This window comes from Dermacentor andersoni, chromosome 1 (assembly GCF_023375885.2).
Source record: "Dermacentor andersoni chromosome 1, qqDerAnde1_hic_scaffold, whole genome shotgun sequence".
Taxonomy (NCBI): Eukaryota; Metazoa; Arthropoda; class Arachnida; order Ixodida; family Ixodidae; genus Dermacentor; species Dermacentor andersoni.
In genome coordinates this window covers 208,887,974-208,902,115 of record NC_092814.1, presented here as the reverse complement: position 1 = coordinate 208,902,115, position 14,142 = coordinate 208,887,974, and the positions used below count along the sequence as shown (strand labels likewise).

The 14,142-nt window shown below is 46.0% G+C and overlaps 1 protein-coding gene across 1 annotated transcript in view; it reads right to left on the bottom strand.

Annotated features, from left to right (window-relative positions):
* Positions 1-4,955: 4,955 nt before the first annotated feature.
* Positions 4,956-14,142, bottom strand: part of LOC126546931 (solute carrier family 25 member 35-like) — a 74,383-nt gene continuing 65,196 nt past the window's right edge. The window contains exon 4 of the mRNA XM_072288208.1: positions 4,956-5,333. Within this exon, the coding sequence (XP_072144309.1) occupies positions 4,956-5,333 (378 nt within the window). The remainder of the gene's footprint in view (positions 5,334-14,142) is intronic.

Below are 14,142 nucleotides of genomic sequence, written 5' to 3'. Positions count from 1 at the left end.
GTTAAATCGAAAATTTCCTGAAATCGGTTTGAAATCGTGCCTTGTCTGCTGTCGGAAGCATCTGAAAGAAAACCTTAACTCTCGCAAAGCCAGAGAACGCAGTCGTGAATCTAGACCTGCATTACGCAACAAATTATGGGTTTTAACGTCCCCATACTACTCAATCTGTTATGAAAGACACTAGTGGATGGCTTGGGATTCATTTTCATTATCTAGGGCTCTTTACCATCAAAAGTACGGATAGGACCATATTTTAATACGGCCTCCACGTCCTAGCCACCTATAAGCCACCGGCCGCGAATAGAAACCGAAACGCTGAGTATAGGCACACCGCAGCAAGCGACAATCTACTGCCTTTGTAGAATTATTATTGTTCGTATTCTAATGAAGCATTACAACTTTCTCTAACAGTAGCAAATGCGAATACTATATAACTTTGTTGCTACAGATGCGAAACAATCTGACCACGCGTATTGACACGGTTGCTTATCTTAGTCGCGAGCACCTTAAAGCAACTAACAGTATACAGAACCTAAAGATTACCAAAACATTTGGAGATTAATCTTTCTGAAGCACAAATTCTTTTTAATATTTTTTGTTGTCTCGCAATAGACCTTTTCTAACCCGAGGAGCAAACTACTCTCAAACCCGGTGTGCCGAACACCTCTGCATGCGCCGCCGAACTCCTTTTCTCCTCGCTGGATAGAGTGATTGGGAGATCACGCGCTTGACATTTGCCTTGTGCCGACAGGATGTGTATAGCATTTCAAATTCACTGCAATTTTCAGCGTACGGTCACGGTTTGCTACATCGTGTCATCCCGTTTCCACGGGAAATCACTGCCGAGTCATAGGCTACAGAGACAACTACCGAAAGCTAAAAAGAAAAAAAAAGAAAAGAATAAAAAACTGGGAGACGTAGCGCTTGGACTTGACGCCCAGCTTCGGTGGTTCTGTAACTGCGGATCAGCGGCGCCTTTGGATCGAGCAGAAAAGTATATTATTGCCTACAAAATGACCCAAACCACTACGCCACACCGATGGGCTTTTCGCATGCCATGGTGCGTTCTAATACCAAACATTTCCCTCAATTTTAGCGCAGGTTTACGGAGGCAAATTCCGTGAGTGCCCGTGCAAATTGTTGTCGTCCATAGGGACATGTTTCTGCGTTATTTATTCAGTTTTTTAGTCATTTACTCATTAATTCGTTTAATCACTAACAATTAAGACTGAATGCGCAGTATCCGACCGGTCGCGTCGTTCTGAAGCTGACTCATAGTGCGAAGACACACTTACCCATCCTCAGTCACACAGTCACTTAGCGCCTACTTCCGAAACGTGAACGTTGCATGTTCTACTTCTGGTCGCCTGTAAACTTTACGCACACTATTTATTATCGCGCAGATTTTCGGACAGCGGCAAGGCTTCGTATTATAGACAAATTTCTAAACATTGCGAATGCAGACAGAGAAAGCATTTGTTTCTTATGGCGCCTGGTCCACATTACCGTTTTATAGTACAAACAACCGCTGATCAAGATGCCTCTGGTGAGCCTGACAAATGCAATAAGACAGCTTCTAAACCAAACCCTTGCTTTAAGTCTTTGTATCTGCACTTGATTTTTTTTTTTCGTTATACATACGCCCGTAGTTGATCATGCACAGGTTTTCCATGGCGCTAGAACAATGCCGCACAAAAGGAAACTCCACAAAGCGCTGTGTCGTGTTTGATTATGTGTCCTAGCTTCTAGCGCAGCAAAAGAAGTGATTTGTTGGCAAAATGTCTCCAGTGTACAGTTCATAGAAGTAAGTGCATCACGTCCCCGACACCTGCAGCCACTCCGCATATTGTAGAATAGTTTGGACCTTCTGAGTCGCCTGCGTGAACATTGCCTGCGTGAGTATTGAGTCAAGTTGTACTAAAATACAATATTAAAAGAAGTTCGCATCCGGCCTGACGTCGCAGAAATTAATGAACGTAATTGGTGCGGCGCATCTACAAGAACTCAACATATACAGCGTGCATATCGTGCATATACAGCGTGCATCGCGCGCTTAAGTTGTCACCAATTATAGCAAGGAAAAGAATTGAATGCAAACATATAGCTCGTAGCGTATGCTTGCAGAACATGAATAATTAACGAGCTCATACTTCGGTGGCAAGCTTACGCTATACGAAGGGTTTACTTTTCACACTCTCCTGTACTCACAGTTATCGCTTGGTCGGCAATGAAGACATATATAGAGCGCTCGCAAATCCTAAAAGCCCCGTGTTTCCAGCGGAGAACATGAACGAGCGTGTCTGCGCGTTTAAACGTCTATAGGTTGCATTTGTGCCTATACAAATGCAACCTATAGACCAAACCAAATGCGAAGCCTTCGCTCTTCCTCTCTACCGCACACCGCGTGTGGTATAGTGCAAGCGGTGCTCGAAAGCAGGACGCCCACAGGTGATGACCGAGCACCGACGGCAGCGGATGCTTCGACCGACGATTCCCTCTTTCTGGGCGCGAGTGTTCCCGTGCATATGTAAAGAAGTCGCCGTTTCGCGCGAAAGGCGAAGCACTGATGGCGATACCAAAATATTACACAACTGCTCAAAGGAAGTGTCGTAGCGCAAGCTTTGTGTGTGACGTTTTGTGATATCCAACTATATGGTGCGATTAAAGATTGCGCACGGCCCTGTGACGTCATAGCGTTCTCTGTATAAGAACAAGTCGTTCTTGGCAATAAGGTCGGTTGCCTTTATGCTCCTGGGCCGTTGTCGCTCTTCTGCGTTAGTTCAGTAAGGTTCGCAGTTTTATCTGCCGTATGATTGCAGTAAACACTCGTTTACTAATTAAATTAGCAAGCATGGCGTCGCGCGCACACAGACACGAACCGATCTCACTTGTTGACCGCGAACGCCGCTGTCGCAACGCTGCCATAATGAAGAGTGCGAACCTAGGAGAGCGAACGCGTCTCCGAAACTTGAGATCATGCGATCACTAGGCGCGCGCGAAGACAGCGCATATGCAGCCAACAGCCATCTCGGCTGGCCCAACGTTTAGCCCCGCCGGAGATTACCTCCAACATAGGGCGCGGTGGCGCATGGCTGGGCTAGGGACCAGGGGCGCTATAACGTAAAGCTATTCCAAATTGTTTTAAGGCGAAATCCTTTCTAGGCTCTAGGTAAAGTTTGTGTGAGCAGACCCGAACGGCGGAGTGTCCGCCGAAGCGTCATCCCGCCATATGAAGACAGATTAAAGAATGAAAAATGATTGATGGTAACAGTTAGTGAATGATAACGTTATCATAGAGATTGGTAGAGGTTAATAATGACTAATAATGTCTACTAATGACTTTTAATTACTACTAATGACTCCGAAATGATCAATATGTCTAACTACAGCTTGTAATAACCACAATTGGTTAGAAATGACTAGAAATGTCTACGAATGAGTATTAATGACTAAAATGAATACTAATGACTTGTAATGACTTCTAATGACTACGAAATGACCAATACGTCTAACGACACATTGTAACGACTATACAATTGATTAGAAATGACTAAAAATGCTTATTAATGACCAGTAAGGACTAATAATGACTGAAATGACTTTTAATGACTACTGATGACTATGATATGACCAACATGTCTAACGACGGCTTGTAATGACCACAATTGATTACAAATGACTAAAATGCTTAGTAGTGAGCAGCAATGACTAATAATGACTGAAATGACTAGTAATTACTAATGACCAATATGTCTTACGACGAATTGTAACGACTACAATTAATTACAAATGACTAAAAAATGATTACTAATGAGGCGAATGATAAGAGGAGGAAGAGTAGGCTTTCGCCGTTCACCTCTTAAGAGAGATCATAAGAGACCCTGTAATTTTTTATTCAATTTCTGCCATCAGCCCTCCATGACTGGTCCAAAATTTTCGGGACTCGCCCACTTTATCGGTCTGTCACGCCATGCCGCAAAACCGGGAAAACTCACCCCATTAAAGTGACATGTCCGCACTAAAGATACTTAACTATGCCGTACAAAACAGATTTTTTTTTCGCTATAGCCGGAGACTGCTCTGTTGCCAAAGGAGTAGAATATGGCTGCCCGCTGAACCCTCTGGCACTGGCTACTCGAAGCTTCTGGAAAGAATGGATTTCGTTGAGCATATATAATAAACACTTTCGCGTGAAAGCGTAACATTTTTGAGCAATTTCGACACCTATAGGACATCTTTCTGCCATTTTTCTGCGCGTCTGTCTCTTTCTCTCTCTCTCTCTCTCTCTGTGAGTGAGTGAGCGTGCGTGCGTGCGTGCGTGTGTGTGTGCACTTTTGGAAACAGACAGACAACGGATTACCATGTTTCTTTATCATTGTTTTCCGGAGAAAAAGAAACAAAATCAGGGTAAGCGACAGCGATCTCAACGGCCATTGAACACCTCTGATACAGAACAGAGAAGCAATGAGTAGCGAAAAAAAGAAAGAAAAAAATGATAGTCACAATCAGTAACTGCACATGGATATCGCACACAGCTCACATATGTCGCAACTATATCAGAGCGAAAAGAAAGCCGCGGTTGCTTAGTGGCTATGGTGTTGGGCTGCTAAGCACGAGGTCGTGGGATCGAATCCCGGCCATGGCGGCCGCATTTCGATGGAGGCGAAATGCGAAAACACCCGTGTACTTAGATTTAGGTGCACGTCAAAGAACCCCAGGTGGTCCGAATTTCCGGAGTCCCCCACTACGGCGTGCCTCATAATCATATCGTGGTTTTGGCACGCAAAACCTTAATTAATATCAGAGCGAAGCGCAGGCAAACCCTCTAGCCAACCAAATAAGGCTGTGAATCGGCTGTGAATGTGTGTGAATCGTCATTTATGTCTAACAATTCAAGGCGCACAGATGACGGCCGCATACTAACAAGCAGGCTCGCCGCCGAAATATGGCGCCATTCATCGGCCCCTCTCGTAGATGATCTCGACAACGAACTCGCGATGCTCGCGAGACTCAATGCGCAGCCGCTTGAGCTCGCCCCACGAGAGCAGCGTGATGGACGAGTTGACTATGGAGTAGAAGAAAGCGATGAGCATGCCGCGACTGTAACCCGCGACGCCCTCCATCATGTATATCTTGCGAATGCAGTCCAGCACGCCAGCGTAGTAGATGCCACGGCCGCGCCTGTCCACCGGCTGCAGGTACATGCGCGTCTTGATCATGTCCAGCATGGAGACGGCCGGCGCAGCCGCGATGCTCGAGTAGACCGCCGCAGCCATGGACGTGATGAAGTGGTGCAACCCGCTGGCGTCCAATTGCGACAGCTGCCGCTTAGCCTGCGCAACAACGCGCGCACATCGGGCTGCAACCATTACATCCTGAACTCGAACAGCTGGCTTTAAAACGTATCGTTATATCTCAACGTGTGTACGATTTGACCGCGAGCTTTAGTTTTGCCTCTGTGCTTCGCGTACTTGTTTCTATAGAAATGAGTGGCAAACAGACTCGAAGACAATGTCTATTGGCATCCCCTTTGAAAAGAGACTGCGACAAATAGTCACTTAACCTCCTTGATTTAATCAGGTTTTGCTATATATGTCGCCATCTAGCCTCTTGCCCATCTGACCTGGATTTTAACTTTTTAAGGCCTCTATCACTATATTGTACCGCTACCTACGTTTGTAATGACTCCGGTTCCACCAATTTCCTGCCTGCTTTTTTTCTCCATCAGTACTCTAAACGTCTCCTACTTATCTCGACTGCTGACCAGTTTATCCTTCCATCTTCTTTGAATCGGAACGCTTCTGGAAGGTGGACATTCACTACGCGTCTCGGTGGGTGAATATCTTGGCATTCCATTACGATACACCGAGTCGTTGCCGGGATATTTTCTTTCTTTTTTTACACCACACACATGACACCCTGTGGTGACCATTTGCTCCGTTTTTTACCCCTCAGGCAGCCAGCTCAGGTCTCAAATAGCAAGGCGCTGCCCTTTGCGATATCATACAGATTTTCCATCTTAATTTGTTTCTTGCCGTTTTCGTAAATCTCCGTGGTCTTTCTCTTTTCCATCTTTAGCATGCAGTTTACCGCCTCTGTTTCTCTCACTTTCTTTTTATGACTCCTGGTTGTCTATTTGCACTTTCAATTGCACTGTACTTGGTTGCCAACTTTCATAACCTCTTCCTCCATTCCGTGTCCGCGCTTTCGAAGATATTTGCGCACTTTATCCGGCCATTTCTTTTAATCCATGTTCCTTCGTCTTTCTTCAAAACTAGTTTTTGTGTGATTGTCTGACTTCAAAAGAAGCCCAACCCATATCATCTTACTCTGCCTCGTTTGGGATTTTACCGTGGGCCCCCAGAGCCAGTCAGCCCACTAGACTCTGCTTAATTTCCAACTCTGGCAAGATTTATGATTTAAAGTGTGGTGACGAGCTACCACGTAGACCGGTAAAGTCTCGGACTCTCGCAGGAGAGGAAGAACCGACACTCGATCTCTTAGCGTAGCATTCTTTTTTTTAACCTCCTTCGGAACGCTAGCCCGTGCCGGAGCCGTTGTCAGATGGGAAGAGGACTTGGCACCTTTGAAGGAGCCCGTGCCGGAGCGTGCCAGCCGCTCGTGCCTCGTGTAGACGCGAGCGTCTACGTCGTCTCTCGTGCGACGCCGATGCTGCTGCCGCTACAGAGGGCTCCCCCCCCTAGAGAGGAGGAAAGTTCGACGAACGATGGAAAGTCCACGTGACGCGGCGTGTCTTGGCGTTGGTCTGGGGTGTCACGTGCGCAGGCGGCGGCGAAGGATGCAGCAGGGTGGCGTCGCATATTGGTGGAGCTGATGGCGCGGGTGCTTTTTCGATGTAGGCGGGTTTGAGACGTTCCAGGGCAATCGTCCGTTGACATTCACAACAAACGTCGTCGGACGACGCTCTAGAACACAATATGGCCCGGAGCGTGTGGTTGCAAAGGCTTCCGCACGGCACAGTTACGCACGAAGACGTGGGTAGCAGAGGTGAGTGCGGGAGAAACGTACGGGGACCTTGCTTCTTATGAACGTGTAGGCACGGGATGTATCTGGCTGAAGAAGGCTTGCAGTTCGGCGACGTATTCGGCAGGTGATGGCATAGGCGTTTTGGGGGTGGCGACAAAGAAATCGCACGGAAGGCGTAGGTGAGTGCGGTAAACTAGCTCAGCACAGGAGCAACCTAGGTCGCTCTTGAGTGCGGCTCTGATGCCAAGTAAGACGATGGGCAAATGCAGGACCCACTTCTCCGGCGATCCATGTGCCATAAGGGAGGCCTTGAGATGCCGATGAAAACGTTCAACTAGTCCATTGGACTGCGGGTGGTAAGCAGTTGTGCGAAAACGTGTCGTTCCGAGTAGTTTGGGTAGCTCGTTGAAGAGTGCTGAGTCAAACTGCCGACCGCGATCTGTGATTATTGTGGATGGGCAGCCGAACCTTGCGATCCACGTAGACACGAAAGCTGCTGCAACAGTGGGCGCTGAGATGTCAGATATAGGTGTAGCTTCTGGCCACCGTGTATAACGGTCGATGCATGTCAGTATGTAGCAGTAACCTTTCGAAGGTGGGAGAGGGCCGACGAGGTCCAGGTGTACGGTGTCAAAACGAGCATCCGGTGGGAGAAGACTTGGCAGGCGGAACGGGGTGACGCTGGACAGATAGCGGGAAGTGACCAGACGTTGTGTGACACGTACTCCAATGTGCGATAAGGAGTGTAGCGCGTCAAAAACTTGCTGCCGCAATTGTTGCGGAACGTACGGTCGAGGACGACCCGTAGACATGTCGCATATCACTGTGACGTTGCAGCCAGGCAGTAAGATATCTTCGAAGCGCAGAGATTCGTTGTCAATCTAGAGTGCTTGAAGTTCACGATATGTGCTTTGAGCGGTAGCGAGGCGGATGAAGTCAATGCCGGAACAATTTGTTTCGCTTACATTTATATGAATCCGTGACAGAGCGTCAGCGACGGAATTATCGGCACCACTGATATGCCGAATATCAGTAGTGAATTCAGAGACATATACAAGCTCGCGAATTTCGAGGGGAGTGTGCGAGGAACTGTTGGAGGTAACATCATAAATTAGCTGTTTGTAGCCGGTGAGAATAAATAACTGACGCCCTACGAAATTGTGACGGAAGTGGCGGACTGCGAGGTATAGAGTCCTAGTAATTAGTAAAGTACTGTAGTGCGGTTTCTTGCGGTGCCAGCTTCCTTGAAAAGCAAGATATAGGCTGCCATGTCTTGCCAACCAGCTGTTGAAACACGGCGCCAACAGCTATGTCAGAGGCGTCTACCATAATGGACATTGGAGCGTCTGGTTGCGGGTGTGCCAGTAGAGTAGTGGTAGCAAGGGAGTTCTTGGCAGAGATAAAAGCAGATTCAGCAGCATTAGTCCATGATATAGGCGTGCTAGCTCGTGGTGTGCCAGAGAGTAGAATGTGTAGAGGCTGCAAAATTGAAGCACAACAAGGAATGGAACGGCGATAGTAACTGATGAGGCCCAGAAATGCCCCTAATTGCCTGGTGGAAGATGGACGTGGGAAATCTGTAATGGGTTGGACACGGGATGGGACAAATTGGATGCCATGCTCGTCTACTCGATGGCCCAGGAAATCGAGAGAAGCAACGCCAAACTCACTTTTCAAGATGTTTACACCCAGGCCATATTGACGGAGTCGTTTAACCTCCTTACGTAGGTCAGATTCTTGTTCCACAGCAGAGTGACTGAATGCAAGAACGTCGTCTAAATAGACGAAGCAACAAGTCAGGCCACGGAGTACTTGATCGACGAACCGCTGAAATGTTTGAGCGGCATTACGGAGGCCGAATGGCATGGGCACGTATTCAAACATGCCAAAAGGGGTAATTATTGCGGTTTTAGGAATGTCGGAAGGCACGACAGGAATACGATGTAGGCTTTTACTAGATCCACCTTGCTAAAATGCAGCAGTCATGAAGCGATGCGGTGAAATCGTAAATGTGGGGTATAGGGTACCTATATATATATATATATATATGGTACTTATAACTTTGATTAAGACGCGGTAATCGTCACACGGTCGCCGCATCACCCGTCTTCTTGGGCACCATGTATAAAGCAGATGACCAAGGGCCAGCGGAAGGACGCACGAAGCCCAACTCGAGCATGTGTTCGAATTATTGCTTTGAGACGGTCTGGTGCTAAGCGGCGAGGTCGGGCGTGTACTGGTGGTCCTTTAGTCACAATGTGGTGCGTGACGTTCGGCACTATTGGACGATCTGGCGAGGATGGTTCGAAGAGCTCTGCAAATTCCAGCAGGATGGTGGACCACGGTTTCGGTACCTGGGTGTGTGCTGGTACGAGACGCAAAGGTGGTGCAGACGTGGTGATACCTTGTAAGGACAGGTTTGTTGAGGAGTCAAGAAGGCGGCAGTTGCGAAGGTCGACGAGAAGGTTAAACTTCCACAGAAAATCAGCGTCGATGATCGGCCCACGGACGTCAGCGACGGTGAATAGCCATCGAAAAGGGCGTCGCAGACCAAGGTAAAGAGTGACAGATTTCAGGCCGTACGTTTTAATGTTGAAACCGTTGATGGCAGTGAGAAAAGACGTGTCATGGCGATGTCTTCTGCGGTCTTGAAAAGTACGGGGAATGACACAAATTTCCCTACCAGTGTCTACAAGATAGCGAACTTTCATGACACGGTCGGTGACGTAGAAGAGACGGCTTGATGTAGGGCCAGTAGCACAGTGACTGGCCCGACCCTTTCCCGGAAAGTTGCAAGGCGGACGGCACTGCCCTGCGTGAGTGCCATATCTGGCGTGCTACCAACAAATTAAGGGAAGCGGAGGGCGTGACACGTTTTGGTCATGCCAGCGATGCCAATGCTGATGGTTACTCGCCCTTAAGCGTAGGACAGCCAATTAGTTAGCTCCTCTACTTGCGCAGCAAAGTGCGTGCTTGATCTGTCGGGTTCGTCATAGTGCTGCTGTAACTGGGGTTGTGTCGCAGCAGGTGCATTACAACTGTCAACAGTGGATATCACAGGATGGAAAGAATCCATAATCTGGTCTGCCATCATCGCTAAGGCCTCGACAGACGTCGTAGTAGGTGAGGCACATAAAATCATGCGTATTTGGTTCGGTAGACGCTGTAATAAGAGCTCCCGAAGAATTTTCGAGTATGTTGATGATGGACTGGTTCCCAGGAGTTGTGTCATGCGGCAAAGCAGCTCCGTCGGTTTGCTGTCACCAAGTTCCTCCGATGAGAGGAGCTGTTGAATCCGTCCCAACTCAGAGTCGATGGTGCGCCGTAGTATAGCTCCCGCTTAAGGGTATCATACTGATCATCGAGCAGAGGAGCTAGCAAAATGTCGCAGACCAAAGCTGCAGTCGTCGGGTTAAACGCACTCACAACGTTGTCGTACTTGGCCGCCTGAGATGTGACTCGGTGACGGCGAAACTGCGCCTCGATGTGGACGAACCAGAGTTCACAGTCCGAGGGCCAGAAATCGGGAAGTTTCAGTGCGGCGACGGAAAACGTTCCGTTTTCTTTGAGACGTCATTGTTCGGCGGCCGGTTCCTGAGTGAAGAAACTTGGTAGACGTATACAGCTGTGATGTGGTTTCACGTCCGGGTCACCAACTTGTAAGGACGGAAGGCCCACAAAAAACTGCCATTTATTAAACAGATGACTGCGTTGATGTCGCGGCTACCATCGTCGAGCCTATATGCCTGATGGCGCTAGTCCAGTCTCTTCTTCCACCGCGGGGCTCTATGAGTACTGTTCACTACAAGAACATTGCACGCGTAATGCGAAGACGTGGGATCGTTCCCCACCTGCGGCAAGTTGTTTCTTTTTATCCGCTTTTATTGCCATTAATTTATCATTTCTTTAATTCAATTAGTAAGTACAAGTAATTTCCCCTGTGTTGTCCTTGGTGTCATTGTTTGTTGGCCTCTTATGATATGATTAAACGTGCATAAGGGTACTTAGAAAGCTTTAGCGTTGTGCTACTCTTTAAAAATCAGTGTGCAAAAACAGGTCTTGCATTGGATGGCTATCGTACTTACGCTCTTGATTCGCACGTTGTACGCGTGCTCATTCAGCCTTGTGTTGGAACTGATTTGGAACTAATTTCCAGAATCACACCAGTTTGGAGACATGGTAGTTCCAGTTACTATCGTGGTTCAATGCATAAAAGAGCGTTTTGTTAAAAAAGTAAGTGGAACAACAGTACATTTTTACGGCGAGTTCGTGGCGCATATCTCCAAACTGGTGTCATTCGGGAACTTCATTCCAAGTTGATACGCCTCGCAAACTCTCCGGCTACAATTCGTAAATTGCAATATGTGCCGTTAAGTAAGTAAGTAATTAAGAAGTTAATTAGTGATTTCTAGCTAAATAGTTGAATATGTGCTTCGATTTCTCGTGCATTTCCACCTCTCTGAATAATCCAGCTCAAGAGGAGTGTTAGATTTGTTCTTGGTAACTATAGCCGGCAGTTTAGCATGACAGAAAGCAAACTTAAACTTAAATGGCAAGAGCTGAAGGATCGTAGAAGGCATATCAGATTAAAATTTTTCCACAATATTTATTATTCTAGAACAAGTATAAACCGCGAACAATATATCCAGGCATCACACTACATATCCAAGCGACTTGACCACTGTTTGAAGGTCAGGGAATTTTCTCGTAGGGGTGACGTCTTCCGTTATTCCTTTTTTTTAGAACTGTTCGAGATTGGAACAGTTTGTCATCGAGCATTGTATACATCACAGAAAATGATGCTTTTTTCCACGCGTTGAAATAATTTGTTCATCTATTCATTCAAGTTTGTAACCTCCCTGCTGTAATGCCCACGGGGCGATGCAGGCAACCAATAAATAAATAAATAAATAAATAAATAAATAAATAAATAAATAAATAAATAAGAACTAGAATTATGTTATCTGCAACAGGAGATATTCAAACATTCCGGAAAACTTAAAATTTATCAACCCGTATATACGGAGCTAATATGCACACCGAGTGCAATCTATTTATATAAACCCTGTATGCTGACAGCAATAGTTGTGCAAGTAAGCGCGCCTTTGTGCGCAATAAAAATTTAATTGCTACATAAATCTTGAACACATGTCGGCTCATGGGTATCAAAACCACACCGACCTCTAGATGGGATAGCGCATTGTATTCAGCGGCTTCAGTGCAACAAATATGCGTCTTCAAGTGCGTAAATGTAATTGCTTTATCAACCTCTTTCCATGCCTGCTCGGTCGGTCCCGGAAATATATATAGTGATCAGCAAACATTTGTTTACTATGGTGCTTGATTCGCATCACCGTTATATAGCACACAAGCCGCGTGTTAGCTTCATCGTTGCTTTAAATTCCTGCGCCAGCAATTACTTTTCGACCGCCGAACGTCGGCGAATAAGAATACACAATCTTCCTTTATAATTATTAATGTTGTTTTTCTGTTCAAAAAGCGCAAGGAGAAGTTCTGTTTTAACGGTTGTGAATGCGGGTTTTTCCATTCTTTTTTGCCAGACGTTAAGCAATTTGACCAGGCAAATTGACACAGTTACTAATGTTAGTCTACAGCAGCTTAAAGCAATTAGCGTTTTACAGAGCCAAAAGATCGCCAAAGAATTGCAAATTAATTCGTCTGAAGCAAAAATCCTTTATATAAATGTTTGTCTCACAATATACTTTTTTTAAGAGGAGGTAGAAAGTACTTTAGGATCCAGGCGCGCCAGGATTGTGCGATCGCGCGTTAACGCTGTTGACACGTTTGCATAGCTTGTATCAACGCTCTTACGGCATACTTCACTTTCGCAGCTCCCCGTAGACTCGTTCACTGTTTGCAAATATAGGCCCTGGACGGCTTCCGGTTTTGCTCACTCACGCAGCCTTCTAAATGTAGCGAACAAGAAAGGCATTGGCGGCGACATCGGGCGCCCGCTGAACTTAAGAGGAAGCTTTAGCTCGGGTGCTCCTATCTAAATACATGTAAAAGGAGAATTCGTTTTTCTCGGCAACCACTGCACCAAATTTGACGAGGTTTGTTGCATTTAAAAGAAAAAACTTAGAATCTAGTGACTGTTGGTTTCGACTTTTTGAGTTCGGTTGTGAATTTTTAATTAACAATTGGCAAAAACTGAAAATTTTGAGAAAACGAAACTATCAAGTTTATAACTCTGTAACTCAACAACGAAAAATAAAACAATTCTGTGAATTGCATACGATAGTACACCTAAAGCGGACAAAAGTTATATGTTACACATGAATATAAAAAATTTATTAATATGTAAATACAGCTTTTGCAGAACCCTTGTTCGTAACGTAACAGATTCACGTAAGATGTAAACTGACATATTGAACTTGTCCGCTTTCAATGTTCTAATGGATGCCGTTCACAGAAGCGCGATATCTGTTCTTGATGCAGAGCTATGAATTTTTAAACTTCGTGCTTCTGTTCCTTTTTTTCTCAAACTTCCAAATTTCTTAAAATTTTTGTAACAAAATTCAGGCCCTAAATCGAAATTCCGCTCCCAACAGTCACTAGAATTTAACTTTCTCTCTCAAATGCAACAAATTTCATTAAACTCGTACAAAGGGTTATCTCAGAAAAACGTTTTTGCGTTTTACATGTATTTCAATAGGCCGCGTCGGAGTTGGGCCTGAGCTAAAGCTTCATCTTAACAAGTTAACAACAAAGAGTGTGATTAGTAACATTTGGTTATCAGTGGAACAGCCAGGAATAAGAGAAGTAAAATGTACTAAAATCTAAGCCCGCAGATTTTCAACACCTGTCCTCTGTACATAACGACAATTTTACAAGCCAAGGTTGTCGTAAGATATGCCAAAAATTTCATGTATTAGTCTTGAGGCCTAATGCGCATGTCTTTGATCTTAAAACATAAAAATAGACCTTCCACGCAGTGAAACAACTTAAATACACGCTTTGTGTTCTGACGCAGTAGATTGATAAGGCCCTTGACCGGAGCTTCCTAGGGGCCGCACTCTCCCTGCTGTTATCGCGCGAGCGAAACCAGCGAAACCGTCTGTACGAGCCCACTGGCCGGCGCGGCCACGGAGTTTCCTACAATACACTAGAGGGAACTCTGGCACTGCAGTCGTT